At 34.6% G+C, this 19,651-nt stretch overlaps 1 protein-coding gene across 4 annotated transcripts in view; it reads right to left on the bottom strand.

The window, feature by feature from the left end:
- The window catches only part of LOC143080760 (carbonic anhydrase-related protein-like), a 34,619-nt gene that overhangs the window by 13,381 nt on the left and 1,587 nt on the right, over nucleotides 1–19,651 (bottom strand). For 3 of the 4 annotated variants that reach the window (XM_076256777.1, XM_076256780.1, XM_076256781.1), the window contains exons 2-4: nucleotides 16,958–17,080; nucleotides 7,752–7,946; nucleotides 3,383–3,418 (exon numbers count right to left, since the gene is read on the bottom strand). In XM_076256777.1, coding sequence (XP_076112892.1) covers nucleotides 3,383–3,418; nucleotides 7,752–7,946; nucleotides 16,958–17,080 — 354 coding nt within the window. Of the gene's footprint in view, nucleotides 1–3,382; nucleotides 3,419–7,751; nucleotides 7,947–15,400; nucleotides 15,599–16,957; nucleotides 17,081–19,651 lie in introns of those variants that run through there. The other variant, XM_076256779.1, reaches the window with a different exon arrangement.

The raw sequence follows: 19,651 nt of genomic DNA, 5'->3' as shown, positions 1-19,651 counted from the left end.
AGTGATGGGAAGACATGGGCTAGGAGAAATGAATGAGAATGGAGAGCCCTTTGCCAAATCACAATCTGGTCATCGGTGGAACAGTTTTCCCACACAAAAAATGTCATCTAGCAACATAACATGGGTATCTCCAGACATGAACACTGAAAACCAAATAGATCATGTCTGCATCTCCAAGAAGTTTAGGAGAAGTTTACAAGATGTCCGAGTTAAAAGAGGAGCTGACGCTGCCACTGACCACCACCTTATTGTAGCTAATGTCAAATTGAAGCTGAAGAAACATCAAAATATTGAATCAACAGGAAAACGATTTAACGTATCAATGTTGGAAAACAAAACAAAGAAATCAGAATTCCAGATAGAGCTAAAAAATCGCTTCTCAATATTTCAGAATGCAGCAGAGGAAATAATTTCAATAGAAGAGCACTGGCAAGAGATTAAAAATGCTTTCACGACAGCTTGCGAAACATCAGTTGGTTTAAAAAATAGGAAACATCAGGAATGGATAACGCCAGAAACACTTGTAAAAGTAGAAAAAAGGATAAATATAAAAAATATCATGAACAACAGCAAAACAAGATCAGCAAAGCATTCAGCCTCAAGAGAGTATACTATAGCTAACAAGGATGTCAGGAACAGTGCAAGGAGAGATAAGAGGGCATTTGTAGACAAACTGACAGCAGAAGCAGAAGAAGCAGCCAGAGCAAACAACATCAAAGCTCTGTATGACAACATTAAACTGCTAACAGGGAAATACCAGAAAGGAAGTAGACCAGTCAAAAGCAAAGAAGGGAAAACACTCAACACACATGAAGAGCAAATGAAAAGATGGGTTAAGCATTTCAAGGATGTGCTAAACCAGGACCCACCTGTAAGAAAAGCTGACATCCTACCCTCGGAAGAGCTTTTGGCAGTAGACTGTAAAAGACCATCAACAGGAGAAATAAAGAAAGCCATAAAAATGCTAAAGAACAACAAAGCTCCAGGTCCTGACAACATACCTGCAGAAGCACTGAAAGCAGACATTGAAACATCAACTCAAATGCTATATGAGCTATTTGGAAAGATCTGGGAAGAAGAAGAGGTCCCGCTAGAATGGAAAGAAGGACACATGGTAAAGCTTCCAAAGAAGGGCAATTTAAGCATTTGTGACAACTATAGAGGAATAATGCTACTATCAGTTCCAGGGAAAGTTTTAAATAGAGTTATGTTAGACCGACTCAAAAATGCAATAGATGAAAAGCTTCGTGACAACCAAGCTGGATTTAGACAAAACCGATCATGTGCAGACCAAATAGCAACCTTACGTATCATCCTCGAACAATCACAAGAGTTCAATTCATCACTCTACTCTGTTTTTGTCGACTTTGCCAAAGCCTTTGACAGCTTAGATAGAGATGTGTTGTGGCAGTTGATGAGACACTATGGCATTCCTGAAAAATTTATTACCATCATCAGAAACACCTATACAGGAATGCAGAGTAAGGTTATACATGAAGGTCAATTAACAGAGGCCTTTGATATAACAACTGGGGTAAGACAAGGCTGTCTCCTTTCACCTATGCTATTCCTCCTGGCAGTTGATTGGATCATGAAGCAAGCCACAGATGGCAGACGAAATTGCATCCAATGGACCATGTTCACTCAGCTGGATGACCTAGACTTTGCCGATGACATTGCATTGCTATCCCACAACCACCAACAAATGCAGGACAAACTAGAGCAGGTTGAAAAGAGAGCAGCAGAAACGGGCCTTTCCATCAATCAAAACAAGACCAAAGTGTTAAAGTCAAACACAAAGTCCCAAGCCAGTCTGATGGTTAACACCCAAGCATTAGAAGAAGTGGAATCCTTTACATACCTTGGAAGCGTAGTGGATAATCTTGGCGGCTCAGATAAAGATGTAAAGATCAGAATTGGCAAAGCCAGAACTGCATTTAACATGATGGGGTCAATCTGGAAAGCACGAAATATCACACTTAAGACCAAAATACGCTTGTTCAATTCAAACGTAAAAACCATTCTCTTATATGGAGCTGAGACTTGGAAAACAACAAAAAACCTGCTTCATAAACTTCAAGTCTTCATTAACAACTGCCTCAGGCGCATCCTTAACATCAGATGGCCTGAGAAGATATCAAACAAAGATCTTTGGGAAAAGACCAACCAATCCCCAGTTGATGAAGAGTTAAAAAAGAGAAAATGGCGATGGATAGGACACACACTGAGGAAGCCAAAAACTAACATTACAAGGCAAGCCTTACAGTGGAACCCACAAGGAAAGCGTAGCAGGGGCAGACCAAGATACACCTGGAGAAGAAATGTTGCAGCCAAGATGGAGAAAGAAGGGTACAAGTGGCACGATCTGGAGAGGCTAGCAAAGAACAGAACAAGGTGGAGAAATATCGTTAGTGGCCTATGCTCCACCAAGGGGCAACAGGATTAAGCAAGTAAGCAATGAATTATATTATACATTAAATTGCGACAAGTGAAACCTAAACCCTCATTGTTCCTAACATAATGAAGTTTTTGGTTTTTGTGTGGTGTTAATCTTTTAAAACTTTTCTGTTTTGTATTAGTATAGATCTCAACGTGAACATATTCATAACATTTTCAAAAGCATTTCAATCACACAGAAATAAAGGTTAAAATTACTCTTTTCATATCCACTTCTTTTTTTCACTATTCGTGTTGGGTTAAAACAAGACACAAACAAAATTTCATGATTAACTATTACATTACGTATTCGCCACAAACCATACACGAGTATGTAATCAGCTGCTTTCTTCGTTTATTGTTGTAGTTACAAACGTCGTTCGTAGCTTACACGTTTTTGCTCATTGTTGAAGGCCTTGCAGTAACACGTAAGTATTTACATCTGTGCCCTTTGGTTGTGATGGATAGTTGTGAAATTTCTAATCGCGAATTTATACCCCATTTCCTAATCGTATGAAGAAGTAGAAATAAAAGTTTTCGTTCATGCATTTGAGAACTTTAGCATGTTCTAATAACAATGATTCAAAAAAAAAAAATAACCTTTTGGTGTATAGTAATCAATTTTAAGTTGAAAAGTAAAAATCTTACCACTTTTTTCAAATACACAGAAATTGGTAATTTTATATAGATATACGATGTACCAAATTCCTGACAACTCGTATGGTTAGTTAAATATCGACATTTGATTTTCATGTACAAATTACGGTGGTTTAATTACAGGAATGTCAATTTGTTTCTGCAGTATGGCTACTTCATCATTCTGCATGATACAATATGAATTGTCTCCAGTAAGCACTAGTATTTTTTTTATTATTTTCTGTTGTGGTCAGAAGTTCAATTTTGTCATGTGGAAAAGATATTATAATTCTTTGAAAAAAGAGCTTACCTGATCGAACAGCTTGTTCTTGTCTAACTGATGTATCTATAACAATAATTGATATCTATCAATTAATTTGATCTGTGACCAATATATGAAAGGTGTATTACTCCCTCCTTATAAAATCCAATTATATTATCAGTTTACCTTCTCATTTAAAGACTCGTTCCTTAAATGCAACAATACTTAAGATTCTCCATGCATTTGTCTAACTACATTTTTCTCTCATCTAAACTGTAATATTGTGTTGTCCTTAATGAGTATTTGAATGACTGCTGCTTGCTTAACGTTCAGTGGCAATAATTTCAAGCATAATCACGACGAGAAACTGTTAACAAATACTACCATATTTAGGTGCTGAAAAGTGGAACGACAGGAACGAAAGTCGTGAAAATTTGGACTGCCATGCAATTGGAAAACAATGCAACTGGCGTTCAGAATAGGGACAGCTATTTTATCTGCAACAGGCCATCAACTAACCCCTCAACGATCTGTTTTAATGATTATTTAATGTTCACATAGCGTGGGACTATCTCTACACAAGGCATCGAATTTTAATGTCCCTATTTTGAACCTTTTGTCGTTTGTGATTTAACGGGATGATACTTCGTATTTTATTCAATTTATATATAAATAAAAGATACGGTCAATTTCCCTTTCACAAGGTAGGAAAACGAGGGATCAATAATAAAAAAAAGCTTGAGAAGTACAAATAACTCGGGATAAGTTTTTGTCTACCAAATGGGTCTCATTGGGGTCTAAGCGTGACGTGGGATTGCCGATTTTTGTAAGCTTGGCCCGTGAAAATTGTGCCGTGAAAACGGGAAATGAAGTCTAGCGGGACACGGAAATTACAAAAAAATGAGAATTGCTTACTTACATAGTACTATTGTAAGCGGGATACGGGAATCTAATTCGCTAATCGCGTCCAATCACTCTTTTGTGAATACGAACTAAAAGTTAACTAAAAGTTAACGTCGTTTGGACAGTAAAGCGAATTTGACGCGCATTGTATTTTCGAATAAGAATTGACGTTAGGACGTAAACGTTTCGAATGCGAATTAAACTAATTCGAATTATTTAATGCGAATCGAATTCAAATTACGTGTGAACTCCGCATTACAAAACAGTAAGCGGGATCCGGGATCAGAACCCCCAATGCCGAGATCCCCTACAAATTGCTCTCGTTTCTTGCTTGCGAAAAAAACAGCAAAGTATATTGTTTTGTATCTAATTGGAACAATTCTGCGGACAATATACTTTAGAAACGATCAATAGTGAGCGGAAATTACAACAGGATTATTCGGGTTATATATAGTGTATCATGCGATTTGATAAATGTCAATTGTTATTTTGGTATATGAATTTAATAACTTGTAATTATGACAGTGTAATGAAAGAACCTATAACCAAACATTATTGTATCGACATAAAATATAATATAAAATGTTTATCAATTTTCACCAGTATTGCACGTGTCTTTATTGTTATTTTTTTATGGTCACCATGATTACCATAGCTTTCAAGAAGAAAAAATCGTATAGAGACTTGTTCATTCAATAGACTATATAATATCCGGAAAGAAATTTTGCAACATTTGTCCATTTGTTCATGAAATCAAAATATTAGTCTGTGCTAAGATTGTTGGTATGGAAAATGTTGATGAAATAATGTATTCCATCTAATTTCAATCAAATTGAACAAATGTGTGTCTTAAAGATAATACTTAGTTTAGTTTCCATCGAATTTTCGTTTCGACTGAAACTGTTGCTTTATAAATAATCGAAACGTGCCGTAAACTTTTAAACAACTTCAGTTTTGGTCAAATATTTGCATTCAGAATAAGACTTCTAGTCAGAAATACAATATTGTGTTGTAAAAAAGTTTCGAAGTACACATGTCAAATGAAGCTATGATACCACATATAGCACTCGTTTCTTGCAATGCTAACACTACAAACCGTTAAAGTCTGAAATGGCCTATATCTGTACTCGACTGTACTGATTTTTACTCGACCAGTCTGAATTGGTCTGACTTTTACTTGACATTACTCGACCCCAGTCTGAACCATACTTGACTGTACTAAATTGTACTTGACCCTTATCTTTGCCGTTGAAAATAGTCTGAACTATTACTCGACCAGTCTGAAACAGTCTTAACCCATTCTTGACATGTACTCGACCTATTTTTCCAGTCTAAATCATACTTAACCAAAGGTCTGAACAATACTTGACCAGTCTGAACCATACTAGACCAAAAACCCTCTATTTTTTAACTGTTTAAATAAAAAAAATTTAACTGACATATATAACAACAGCCAGCAAAATTTATAAAAGATTTTAACCATATAAAAGAAATATATCTCTTATTATAATTTTAGGATAAAAAAATATATCATATATAACTTATATCAGAAAGGGATAAAATTAAATAAATAAATAAAATTATTTTTCTGATTAGTGATGAAATATAAAGTGTAACCTCTGCTTGGGGCAAACTCATAAATAAGATCACACCTGGTCAGAGGTATTAAATTCTAAATAACATTGATTCAAAATTGCAACATCCTGTTTAAATTAAATAACAAGGCCTTTCGAATATACATGTATGTGCTAGATAAGTAATACACGAATTTAAGGAAATAGGGCTTTCTTTTTACCTGTAAAACACACATGTACTGAGTTAATTAGAACATATTAAAGTGCTTTATGTATGCCATGTTAATTTGACAAAGAAATACTTAAATTAATTTAAAAAAAGTTTTACTGTTACTTTGGAATACATTTCCTTTTTTTAAAAAGGTTATCAAGGATTGCTAGGGAAATTCTATTATGATGATTATATTAAATTCTTGGTTTAATAAAACAAAACAATTAAGCTCTCATTTTTTAAAAATTTATTAAGTTGTTTTATATACTATTTTATATATATCTTAATAAAAAAAAACATTCACTGCATTATAAACTAAAGTCAACTGACAACATAAATATATGCTAGGTGTAAGTTAATGGTGAAAATAGTCCAGTTAATTACCATAAAATACTTCCTAAATATTCATAAAATTTGAATAATATTGAAAATATTAGTCACAATTATTTTTTTTAAATTATTTGATCAGCTTGTTTTATTTATATTTTAAAAGTTGATATATATTATTATTTAAGTGTTGATTAATATTGAGTTGAAGTTATATTATGATTGATTATTGTGAAATTTTAATTTCAGAAACTGTATTGAATACATTTTTAATTTTAAGTTGTTAAAAAAAATTCCTAAATTGATAAAATTCAGTTAATAGATACAAAGAATAGGTCTAGTTTGGTTAAGACTAGGTCGAGTATGGTTCAGACTAGGTCGAGTACGGTTCAGACTAGGTCGAGTACGGTTCAGACTAGGTCGAGTACAGTTCAGACTTGTATAAAACGGTTAAGTACTGGTCAAGTACACATTCAGACTGTTTAGTATTGTTCAGACTACAGTCGAGTATTATCAAGTAAATCTCAGACGAATTCAGACTGGTCGAGTAAAAATCAGTACAGTCGAGTACAGATATAGGCCATTTCAGACTGTTAATGGTTTGTAGTGTAAAGAGCCGCCCCTCCATCTTTCATTTCACATGGTTGTCCTATAACATTTGACTTCGCATTCTTATTTCATTTTTTAATTTTTTAAGCTGACATTTTTATTTTTTTTTTCATTTTTTTGAATGATAAGTCATATTGGAATACTTCAAATTCCTTTAGCACTTTCCGATCTTCTTTCATGTCGTCTTTCTATTTCAAAATGTCATTGATCAAACAATATTTTTATAAACATGAACATGAACATAGTTTTTTTCATAGTTTACAGTAAAAAGTTTGACTATAGTCCGATATGACCTCCGGCACATTGATAGTAAATCGGCAAATAATAAACGACAAATACACGGCTAAAACTTTGGATATGCTTGACAACATCCTCGGAATCCCCCGAAACCTTACGTTCATAAGTATTGCATGCAGTGCAGTTAAAGTAGCTATAACGGTCACTCCTATTCAGCGAAACCGGTATTGTCAGGTCATCTACTTGTTCCGCTGTAGAAATATATATGTATTTTGAATCTCAATTTAAAGGTCAGGACCCTGTATGCATAAAATGTTCCCTTAACTTAGATATCACTTAGAATTCCCTTGGTTAAGTTACATTTTTTTTAAGTCGTTTGCATATTTGTTCATGGTTGAAGGCCGAACGGTGACCTATAGGTGTTAATTTCGGTGTCATTTGGTATCATGTGGATATTTTTCTGATGGACAATCGTGCCACATCTTCTTTTTGTATATTACACAGTCGACGAATCACATCTATGCGACAAAAGAGAACAAAAGAGGAAAAGACTTACCGTTTCTAGATTTTGGGTAAATAACTACAGTTTGTCCGTTATTTAAGAAGTCTGTTTCCCTCGATGAGGAATATGAAATTGATAGAAGTTTCTCCTTAAACTTCGGGTCGTACACTGCTGTTTTAGACACAAGATTTATAGGTGACTGATTTGGTCCATTCGAATCCGGAAATTGTGTGCTCCATTCTGACGACTCTGAAAATTGGTATAGAAATTTATCATTCATCATCCATATGTGATATTAAACAAATAACTGTTTTATCTCTGTAATTGTATATAATCGGATTTATACTTCATGTTTAAGTTTCATCACTACTAATAGAAAGGAATATCTGTACGTAGTAAGGAATATGAAACCAGGTGATGATGTACGTACCATCGTGTGTATACTGATCATCAGCATATATGTCACAAAGTCAAATCGTTAATATCAATCAAATGCAATAACCGTGACTTTTGCGGATAGTTTGTGTACTTTTGAGACCACAAGTATATTAAAAATTGAAAATTGGAGGGAATAAAAATATACTAATGACACAATAAAAAAATCCTTCGATAGTAAATTATATATGGCGCGTCTAATGACGGATTAGACACATCAAATATTTATACATTTTATTTTTAGTAACTAAACCATTATGGTAAAGACCAAGAAACGTTTTGGAATTATAAAAAAGAAAAAGTGGTTCTTCTTTCTTAATAAAGCTATCACAACTACAACAGCAATGAACCATAGAATTGAGATAGATGAAATACAACTCAGAAATTATGCGTGACCTTCAATGTATATATTGTTGTGTTATGAATATCGTTTAGTATCCTCGTATATAACAAAAGACTCTGACGTGAATGAATCAATAATTATAACAGTATAACGTATCCCTAATGAAAATACAACACTTTAATTGATAATATATAGCATATGGGATGAGGAAAGCCATATCGACAGACATATTATACTAGGCTTCATTAGGTAATTATGTAATTTGTTTTCCTCAAATAATATTACAGTTTTAGAAAAATTATGTCGATATATTAAAGCTGTTAATGTGAAAGTCTCTTCTACTGGTTAATGTATATCATTTGCCTCATACATGCGCTGTATATTATATTGTTGTATATACTTATTGTCTCTATAACTATGTCATTAGTTGATGAGAATAAAATTCATTCATTCACAGGAAACAATAGTTCATTAACGCTACACAAAACAGAAAATCCATGTATATGGCCTAGGCTCCATCAAAAAGAGTTGTTGGAGAAGATTTTTTGTAAATTTGTAATCTTTTCTTTTAATTCACTTGTCTTGTGTTACACAATGATTCCAAAACGTGTTATTATTCATGCTTTTAAAAACATTTGTCCCTTTTTCATTGGTATGCTTATTATGTATACATGTGTATATATATTTTAAGTTTTGAACCAAATTTAAGTATTTTAACGTTTTGCTTACACGGAATAGAATTAAAAAAAAGTATTCTTAGTCTGGATCACATGAATATTCCGAAAAATGCTCTGTAGAACTTTTTGTCGACATTGAAGTAAAAATAACAAATGTTTTGCCCCACTTGATGGCATTATGATTGTCGGTCCGTGCGTTCGTTCGTTCGTACGTCTGTCCGTTCTTTCGTATGTATGTCCGTTTGTTTTTTCGTCCGTATGTCCCGCTTAAAGTAAAAGTTTTTGGTCCAGCTAGTTTTTGAAGAAGCTGATGTCCAATCAACTTGAAACTTAGTACACATATTCCCTATGATATAATCTTTCTAATTTTTATCACACTCATAGTTGTACATTTTATTTGTACTTCCGAGCTTTTTATCTAGGTCTGGGATGTAGGGGCACTGTGACACGGGAGGGGACAATGACCCCTACTTTAAAAATTGAGGGGGAAAAGTGGGGAACAAAGTCTGTTTTCATACATAACAAATAATGCTCCAATATTAAAATAAACAAAATTGAAATATCGCATTATCAGATTGGAACAAATCAACCAAATTATTCATCATAATCCAGTGGCGTACAATAGCATTGAAAATATGCAGGAGTGAAATTGCAGGAAACAATAGTAGCAACTTTTCAGATGCTCCATCTTCAATGGTGGTTAATTTTATAAACAAGTAAGAAATATGTTTTGCGCAATAAATTCATAACCCATTTCGTTGACTGACAACCTGTTTTAAGCGTTTACAAATTGTTGATACCTTCACAATATTTTGTTTAACCTAAATGCATTCGTATGAAGCTGTGATACTGGTCAACTTTTGTACACGATTTCTCTAGGAATCATTGGGTTTATAAAATTGAAAATGGAAATTGGGAATGTGTCAAAGGGAAAACAATCCGACCAAAAATCAGAAAACATCCGTACAAAGCGAGAAAATTCCGCACCCGGAGTCGTGCTTCAGCTGGTATCAAAACAAAAATGTGTACTAATTCAATGAAAATGGTCGATCATACAAAACCTTATAACATATAACTTGTGTAAATGAAATGTTCCAGGAATTCCCCTATAGAAAACCCGTCAATTGTTTGACTTACTTATACAAATGAAATGCTCCAGGCATTCCCCTATAGAAAACAAGAGTGCACACACTGAAATGTCTCGCTTTCTTGATATTATGTTGATAGTCCTAAGTATAAAGCTTGATTACAACTGTCACATAAACTTAACATTGACCAAGATAGCTAAACAAAGACCAATGAACCATGAAAATGAGGTCAAGGTCAGATGAACCATGCCAGGCAGACATGTTCATCTAACAAAGCTTCCATACAACAGATATAGTTGACCTATTACTTATAGTTTAAGAAAATAGACCAAAACACAAAAACTTAACACTGTGCAATGAACCGTGCAATTGAGGTCATGGTCAAATAAAACCTGCGGGACTGACATATAGATCATAATATATTTCCATACACCAAATATAGTTGACCTTTGGCATATAATATTAGATAAAAAGACCAAAACTTAAAAACTTAACTTTGACCACTGAACTATGAAAATGAGGTCAAGGTCAGATGACATCTCTCCGCTAGACATGTACACCTTACAACCATTCCATACAACAAATATAGTAGACCTATTGCATAAAGTATGAGAAAAACAGACCAAAACACAAAAACTTAACTATAACCACTGAACCATGAAAATGAGGTCAAGGTCAGATGACACCTGCCAGTTGGACATGTACACCTTCCAGTCCTTCCATACACCAAATATACTAGCCCTATTACTTATAGTATCTGAGATATGGACTTGACCACCAAAACTTAACCTTGTTCACTGATCCATGAAATGAGGTCGAGGTCAAGTGAAAACTGTCTGACGGGCATGAAGACCTTGCAAGGTATGCACATACCAAATATAGTTATCCTATTACTTATAATAAGAGAGAATTCAACATTACAAAAATTTTGAACTTTTTTTTCAAGTGGTCACTGAACCATGAAAATGAGGTCAAGGATATTGGACATGTGACTGACGGAAACTTCGTAACATGAGGCATCTATATACAAAGTATGAAGCATCCAGGTCTTTCACCTTCTAAAATATAAACCTTTTAAGAAGTTAGCTAACGCCGCCGCCGTAGCCGCCGCCGCCGCCGCCGCCGGATCACTATCCCTATGTCGAGCTTTCTGCAACAAAAGTTGCAGGCTCGACAACCAGTCAATTGTTTGACTTACTTGTACAAATGAAATGCTCCAGGAATTCCCCTATAAAAAACCCGTCAATTGTTTGACTATCTTGTGTAAATGAAATGTTCCAGGTATTCCCCTATAGAAAACCCGTCAATTGTTTGACTTACATGTATAAATGAAATGCTCCAGGAATTCCCCTATAGAAAACCCGTCAATTCTTTGACTTACTTGTGTAAATGAAATGCTCGCGGAATTCCCTTATAGAAAGCCCGTCAATTGTTTGACTTACTTGTGTTATTGAAATGCTCCAGGAATTACTCTATAGACAACCCGTCAATTGTGTGACTTACTTGTGTAAATGAAATGCTCCAGGAATTCCTCTATAGAAAACCCGTCAATTGTTTGACTTACTTGTGTATATGAAATGCTCCAGGAATTCCCCTATAGAAAACCCGTCAATTATTTGACTTACTTGTGTATATGAAATGCTCCAGGAATCCCCCTATAGAAAACCCGTCAATTTTTTTACTTACTTGTGTAAATGAAATGTTCCAGGAATTCCCCTATAGAAAACCCGTTATTTGTTTGACTTACTTGTGTAAATGAAATGCTCCAGGAATTCCCCTATAGAAAACCTGTCAATTGTTTGACTTACTTGTGTAAATGAAATGTTCCTAGGAATTCCCCTATAGAAAACCCGTTATTTGTTTGACTTACTTGTGTAAATGAAATGCTCCAGGAATTCCCCTATAGAAAACCTGTCAATTGTTTGACTAACTTGTGTAAATAAAATGCTCACGGAATTCCCCTATATAAAACTCGTCAAATGTTTGACTTACTTGTGTAAATAAAATGTTTCAGGAATTCCCCTATAGACAACCCGTCAATTGTGTGAATTACTTGTACAAATGAAATGCTCCAGGAATCCCCTATAGAACACCGGCAATTGTTTGACTTACTTATGTAAATGAAATGTTCCAGGAATTCCCCTATAGAAAACCCGTCAATTGTTTGACTTACTTGTGTTATTGAAATGCTCCAGGAATTCCTCTATAGAAAACCCGTCAATTGTGTGACTTACTTGTGTAAATGAAATGCTCCAGGAATTCCTCTATAGAAAACCCGTCAATTGTTTGACTTACTTGTGTATATGAATGCTCCAGGAATCCCCCTATAGAAAACCGTCAATTGTTTGACTTACTTGTGTATATGAAATGCTCCAGGAATCCCCCTATAGAAAACCCGTCAATTTTTTGACTTACTTGTGTAAATGAAATGTTCCAGGAATCCCCCTATAGAAAATCCGTCAATTGTTTGACTTACTTGTGTAAATAAAATGTTCCTAGGAATTCCCCTATAGAAACCCGTCAATTGTTTGACTTACTTATGTAAATGAAATGATCCAGGAATCCCCCTATAGAAAACCCGTCAATTGTTTGACTTACTTATGTAAAAATGAAATGTTCCAGGAATCCCCCTATAGAAAACCCGTCAATTGTTTGACTTACTTATGTAAATGAAATGTTCCAGGAATTCCCCTATAGAAAACCCGTCAATTGTTTGACTTACTTATGTAAATGAAATGTTCCAGGAATTCCCCTATAAAAAAACCCGTCAATTGTTTGACTTACTTGTGTTATTGAAATGCTCCAGGAATTCCTCTATAGAAACCTGTCAATTGTGTGACTTACTTGTGTAAATGAAATGCTCCAGGAATTCCTCTATAGAAAACCCGTCAATTGTTTGACTTACTTGTGTATATGAAATGCTCCAGAAATTCCCCTATAGAAAACCCGTCAATTGTTTGACTTACTTGTGTATATGAAATGCTCCAGGAATCCCCCTATAGAAAACCCGTCAATTATTTGACTTACTTGTACAAATGAAATGCTCCAGGAATTCCCCTATAGAAAACCCGTCAATTGTTTGACTATCTTGTATAAATGAAATGTTCCAGGTATTCCCCTATAGAAAACCCGTCAATTGTTTGACTTACATGTATAAATGAAATGCTCCAGGAATTCCCCTATAGAAAACCCGTCAATTGTTTGACTTACTTATGTAAATGAAATGCTCGCGGAATTCCCTTATAGAAAGCCCGTCAATTGTTTGACTTACTTGTGTTATTGAAATGCTCCAGGAATTCCTCTATAGACAACCCGTCAATTGTGTGACTTACTTGTGAAAATGAAATGCTCCAGGAATTCCTCTATAGAAAACCCGTCAATTGTTTGACTTACTTGTGTATATGAAATGCTCCAGGAATTCCCCTATAGAAAACCCGTCAATTGTTTGACTTACTTGTGTATATGAAATGCTCCAGGAATCCCCCTATAGAAAACCCGTCAATTTTTTTACTTACTTGTGTAAATGAAATGTTCCAGGAATCCCCCTATAGAAAATCCGTCAACTGTTTGACTTACTTGTGTAAATGAAATGTTCCTAGGAATTCCCCTATAGAAAACCCGTTATTTGTTTGACTTACTTGTGTAAATGAAATGCTCCAGGAATTCCCCTATAGAAAACCTGTCAATTGTTTGACTTACTTGTGTAAATAAAATGCTCACGGAATTCCCCTATATAAAACTCGTCAAATGTTTGACTTACTTGTGTAAATAAAATGTTCCAGGAATTCCCCTATAGACAACCCGTCAATTGTGTGAATTACTTGTACAAATGAAATGCTCCAGGAATCCCCTATAGAACACCCGTCAATTGTTTGACTTACTTATGTAAATGAAATGTTCCAGGAATTCCCCTATAGAAAACCCGTCAATTGTTTGACTTACTTGTGTTATTGAAATGCTCCAGGAATTCCTCTATAGAAACCCGTCAATTGTGTGACTTACTTGTGTAAATGAAATGCTCCAGGAATTCCTCTATAGAAAACCCGTCAATTGTTTGACTTACTTGTGTGTATGAAATGCTCCAGGAATCCCCCTATAGAAAACCCGTCAATTATTTGACTTACTTGTGTAAATGAAATGCTCCAGGAATTCCTCTATAGAAAACCCGTCAATTGTGTGACTTACTTGTGTAAATGAAATGCTCCAGGAATTCCTCTATAGAAAACCCGTCAATTGTTTGACTTACTTGTTATATGAAATGCTCCAGGAATCCCCCTATAGAAAACCCGTCAATTGTTTGACTTACTTGTGTATATGAAATGCTCCAGGAATCCCCCTATAGAAAACCCGTCAATTTTTTGACTTACTTGTGTAAATGAAATGTTCCAGGAATCCCCCTATAGAAAATCCGTCAATTGTTTGACTTACTTGTGTAAATAAAATGTTCCTAGGAATTCCCCTATAGAAAACCCGTCAATTGTTTGACTTACTTATGTAAATGAAATGATCCAGGAATCCCCCTATAGAAAACCCGTCAATTGTTTGACTTACTTATGTAAATGAAATGTTCCAGGAATCCCCCTATAGAAAACCCGTCAATTGTTTGACTTACTTATGTAAATGAAATGTTCCAGGAATTCCCCTATAGAAAACCCGTCAATTGTTTGACTTACTTATGTAAATGAAATGTTCCAGGAATTCCCCTATAGAAAACCCGTCAATTGTTTGACTTACTTGTGTTATTGAAATGCTCCAGGAATTCCTCTATAGAAACCCGTCAATTGTGTGACTTACTTGTGTAAATGAAATGCTCCAGGAATTCCTCTATAGAAAACCCGTCAATTGTTTGACTTACTTGTGTATATGAAATGCTCCAGAAATTCCCCTATAGAAAACCCGTCAATTGTTTGACTTACTTGTGTATATGAAATGCTCCAGGAATCCCCCTATAGAAAACCCGTCAATTATTTGACTTACTTGTGTAAATGAAATGCTCCAGGAATTCCCCTATAGAAAACCCGTCAATTGTTTGACTTACTTGTGTATATGAAATGCTCCAGGAATCCCCATATAGAAAACCCGTCAATTATTTGACTTACTTGTGTAAATGAAATGTTCCAGGAATTCCCCTATAGAAAACCCGTCATTTGTTTGACTTACTTGTGTAAATGAAATGGTCCAGGAATTCTCCAACAGTTACATCACTAATGAAGCCAACTTTACGAATTTTAACAAAGCTGCTACGACGTTTAAGAACTTGATTTCTTATCCTTTTTCTGTTGTTTGCTATCGTTGTGGCTAACACTGAACTCATGTTGGAAAATTTTATAAAATCAAAATGAGTTGTAGTCATCGGTGCGTTCGATGGCAACCCGAATATTATTGTTATGTGTTCCCGAAATAACTTATTTATAAACATTATTATTTTGTTACCTGAAAGATAATACCTTTTTGAATTTATTTATTTGTCAATTTATTTACGTCTTTATAATATATTTTTTTCATTTTATTTATAAACGAAACTGGTAGATTTACACCCTTTAATTTTTGGTATATAAAAGTTTTTACTACAAGATCTTGTATCGAAAGATTTTTAATTTCTAAGAAGAATGCAAATAATTTGGGCATATATTGTTAAAAATGTTGAAAACATATTTGAGTCTTAGTTGTTTGACTGTTGTAACTAATATTAAAAAAATATTCTCAAATTCAATATGTGTCACTTTTTCTGATGTAGTTGCAGAATAAATCTCACAATGTGTTATGTGCCAATTGAAGTTTATTCTTCATTTGTTTTGATAAACCCTACATACCAGCATTCACATGCAAAGTCAAAATGACATTTAATCAGGGAAAGGCAAAATGTTTTCTTAGATTGAAAATTTAGACAATCGTTGTTTCTATGTAAAAACTTCAGCCTTTGGTTGATTTTTTTCACTGTGGAGAAGACTATAAAATAACAAGGCAGAAACTGATCATATATTATTCCTTAATATTTTAGTTACAAAAGTTTTAGATTCAATACCATAACAGGAGATAACAAAATGACCCAATCTTAAAGACCGAAGTTTTCAACCAGATCTAATACTCTCCGTCTTTCCCAAATGTAGGGAAATTTATTGTCAGTTAACCGATCATGGCATTCTGGATAATTAATGCGTGGTGACACCACTCATGTGCATAATGATTGAATCTTATTGTTCTAACAACATTGACTTACTGAGATACCAATACCCATGATCCTTTAGCGCATCATGTTTGAATCTGATTGTTCTGATAACATTGACTTACTGAGATACCAATACCCATGATCCTTCAGCGCATCATGTTTGAATCTGATTGTTCTGATAACATTCACTTACTGAGATACCAGTACCCATGATCCTTCAGCGCATCATGTTTGAATCTGATTGTTCTGATAACATTGACTTACTGAGATACCAATACCCATGATCCTTCAGCGCATCATGTTTGAATCTGATTGTTCTGATAACACTGACTTACTGAGATACCAATACCCATGATCCTTCAGCGCATCATGTTTGAATCTGATTGTTCTGATAACATTGACTTACTGAGATACCAATACCCATGATCCTTCAGAGCATCATGTTTGAATCTGATTGTTCTGATAACATTGACTTACTGAGATACCAATACCCATGATCCTTCAGCGCATCATGTTTGAATCTGATTGTTCTGATAACATTGACTTACTGAGATACCAATACCCATGATCCTTCAGCGCATCATGTTTGAATCTGACTGTTCTAACAATGTTAATCATCCAGCTGCTACTGTTGGTCCGTTTCACAGGTCGACTCGGTACATCTTCAGATTCTGCAAAAAAAATAAATTATTATTTACACGTCTCGATACAATAACTAGTCTTTTATGCCAAAGAAAATGTGCTCTATATTCTTACTGAAACTGTAATGCTATAGCTTATGTTGTAAAAGAGAGGCGTAAGATATCTCAGGGATATCCAAACTCACGACAAACGTATATTTCAGAGTTTAGTATGACGTCCATTATCACTGGACTAGTACAAACATTTTTGTTTAAGAACCAGCTGAAGCACACCTCCAGGTGCGGGAGTTTCTCGCTGCATTGAAGACCCATTGGTGGCCTTCGGCTGTTATCTGCTCTTTGGTCGGGTTGTTGTATCTTTGACACATTCCTCATTTCCATTCTCAATTTTATTTAAAGTCTTGACAAAAAAACGACGGAAGGTTAAACAACCGTCTACAAAACACAACATAGAAAAGAAAAGACTACAACACGAACAGCATCAAACACTTAGTGATTTCATGTGATTCGCACTTGTAAGTAGATCTTGTTACACGTTTGACACCTGTCTTGTTATTAATGCTACGGATAATTCGATTATTCTTGTGGTGTCGCATTCGTGAAAGCTATGATGGAATTGTGGTTACACTTAGAGCATATTCGTCGTCATCTATATATCAACCAATCCTAAAAACAATCAACCTAATCGTGATGGCGTCCGTAACATTTTCGAAGATGTGACTTTAACTTTGCCACGTGGAACCCTTGTTTTAATATCTTCCTTGTAAGCAAAGACCCGACCCTCTTTCAAGGAAATCATAATAGGATACGTAAACACTGGCTGGGAGATATAATTATGTTCTTCTTGACCATATATAAGTACAACTCGTCTAAACATCAACCCAACAATGTTAGATCTGTAAATTTGCTTACGCAAATTTTTGGTTCTTCCCTCGCCGGGATTCGAACCCATGCTACTGTGATATCGTGACACCAAATCGCCTGCACTGCAGCCGTCCCGCTAGACCACACAACCACCTGGGCTCTCAAAAAAGAGCTTTCGCTGGCCGTGTGTTACCTTTCCTCGTCAGTTTTAATCTAGCGGCGTACTACAGTACATGATATATAAGGCATGAAGATGTTATTGTTACAGATCAGCTAAATTATCTATAGTAAAGGATCCTACAAATTAATGTAATATACAGTCACAGAAAATAATTATATTTATAAGTACGTCTGAGTCAGTGACAACTCTACAACAGATGTATCCATCGGATCGCCATCAATGATGGTGATACATGGCTGTGTACATAATGTATATACAACTCGTCTAAAAATCAACCCAACAATGTTAGATCTGTAAATTTGCTTTCGCAAATTTTTGGTTCTTATATGACTTGTACAGTGCATAGAGATATTGCGTTATCATAAATTACTTTTAAAACTGTCATTAGTTAACAGATTGACTTTGGAAGTTTGACTGTTTCTGTAGAAATCTTTTAACAAACGGAAATCAAATAACCGGTTATCAAATACTAATGTTTAAGGTGTTTTTGTTTGTATACCTCATAAATAAAGATAAGACAAATGTAAGTATATAAGTCCTTTGCATAAACTAAATCCTTATTTGAAGGTTATCAATTTAACATTAGCATGATCTTTAAATATTCATTGCCTATTTCGGTACTAATATTGCTCTTTAAATATATTGGTGAATAGTCTATTTGACAACAATAAAATAAAATTGAGAATGGAAATGGGGAATGTGCCAAAGAGACAACAACCCGATCATAGAAAAAAAACAACAGCAGAAGGTCACCAACAGGTCTTCAATGTAGCGAGAAATTTCCGCACCCGGAGGCGTCCTTCAGCTGGCCCAACAAACACAATCTCCTTCTCCTTATATTAAAAATGTGCGTGTTTTTCTCTAGAAATTTCCAGACAATATAAAAAAAAAGATTTGGTATGATTGCCAATGCGACAATTCTCCACAAGAGACCAACTGACACAGAAATTAACAATTTCCTATAAGTCACCGTAAGGCCTTCAACAATGAGTAAAGCCCATACCGCATGGTCAGCTTTAAAAGTTTATGAATGCCTTTTTGTCTCAAATATCAGAAATTCAGGATTCTTTGCTCACCAACATTTGCATCCATGAATCTCTTTTGGACACCGTAGGCAATACATAAAAAAATGGCAGAATTCAAACATTTCAGGGTTACAATTCAAGCCAAACAGAAATTTAAAACACTGCTAAAGTAACAACATAAAAGTCACAACAAGCAAATACATACTATCAAAAGCTCCTGCTCTTCTAAACTTGGAAAAAGTAGACATTCTTGCTCGTCTTCTTTGACAAATGTCTTATATTTTATACAGTTAATAAGGGCGTGTTTAACTTTTAATAAGAAATTATTACATATTAAACCGATTGCATCCATAAACTAGAATTAATTGCATTGATGAAAGATTTAACTTAAAGTCGTACAAATTATTATTGATTATTGTCAGTGTAAAGGTACGAAGTATTTATGGAGTATTGTTACGCAATTGTTTTCATGTATTGAAAAATATATATATACAATCCATCAACATTAAGTTATCACAGCTCACATAGTGT

The sequence above is a fragment of the Mytilus galloprovincialis genome, chromosome 6 (assembly GCF_965363235.1).
Source record: "Mytilus galloprovincialis chromosome 6, xbMytGall1.hap1.1, whole genome shotgun sequence".
Taxonomy (NCBI): Eukaryota; Metazoa; Mollusca; class Bivalvia; order Mytilida; family Mytilidae; genus Mytilus; species Mytilus galloprovincialis.
The sequence above is the reverse complement of the archived record's forward strand: the minus strand, read 5'-3'. Positions and strand labels throughout refer to the sequence as shown.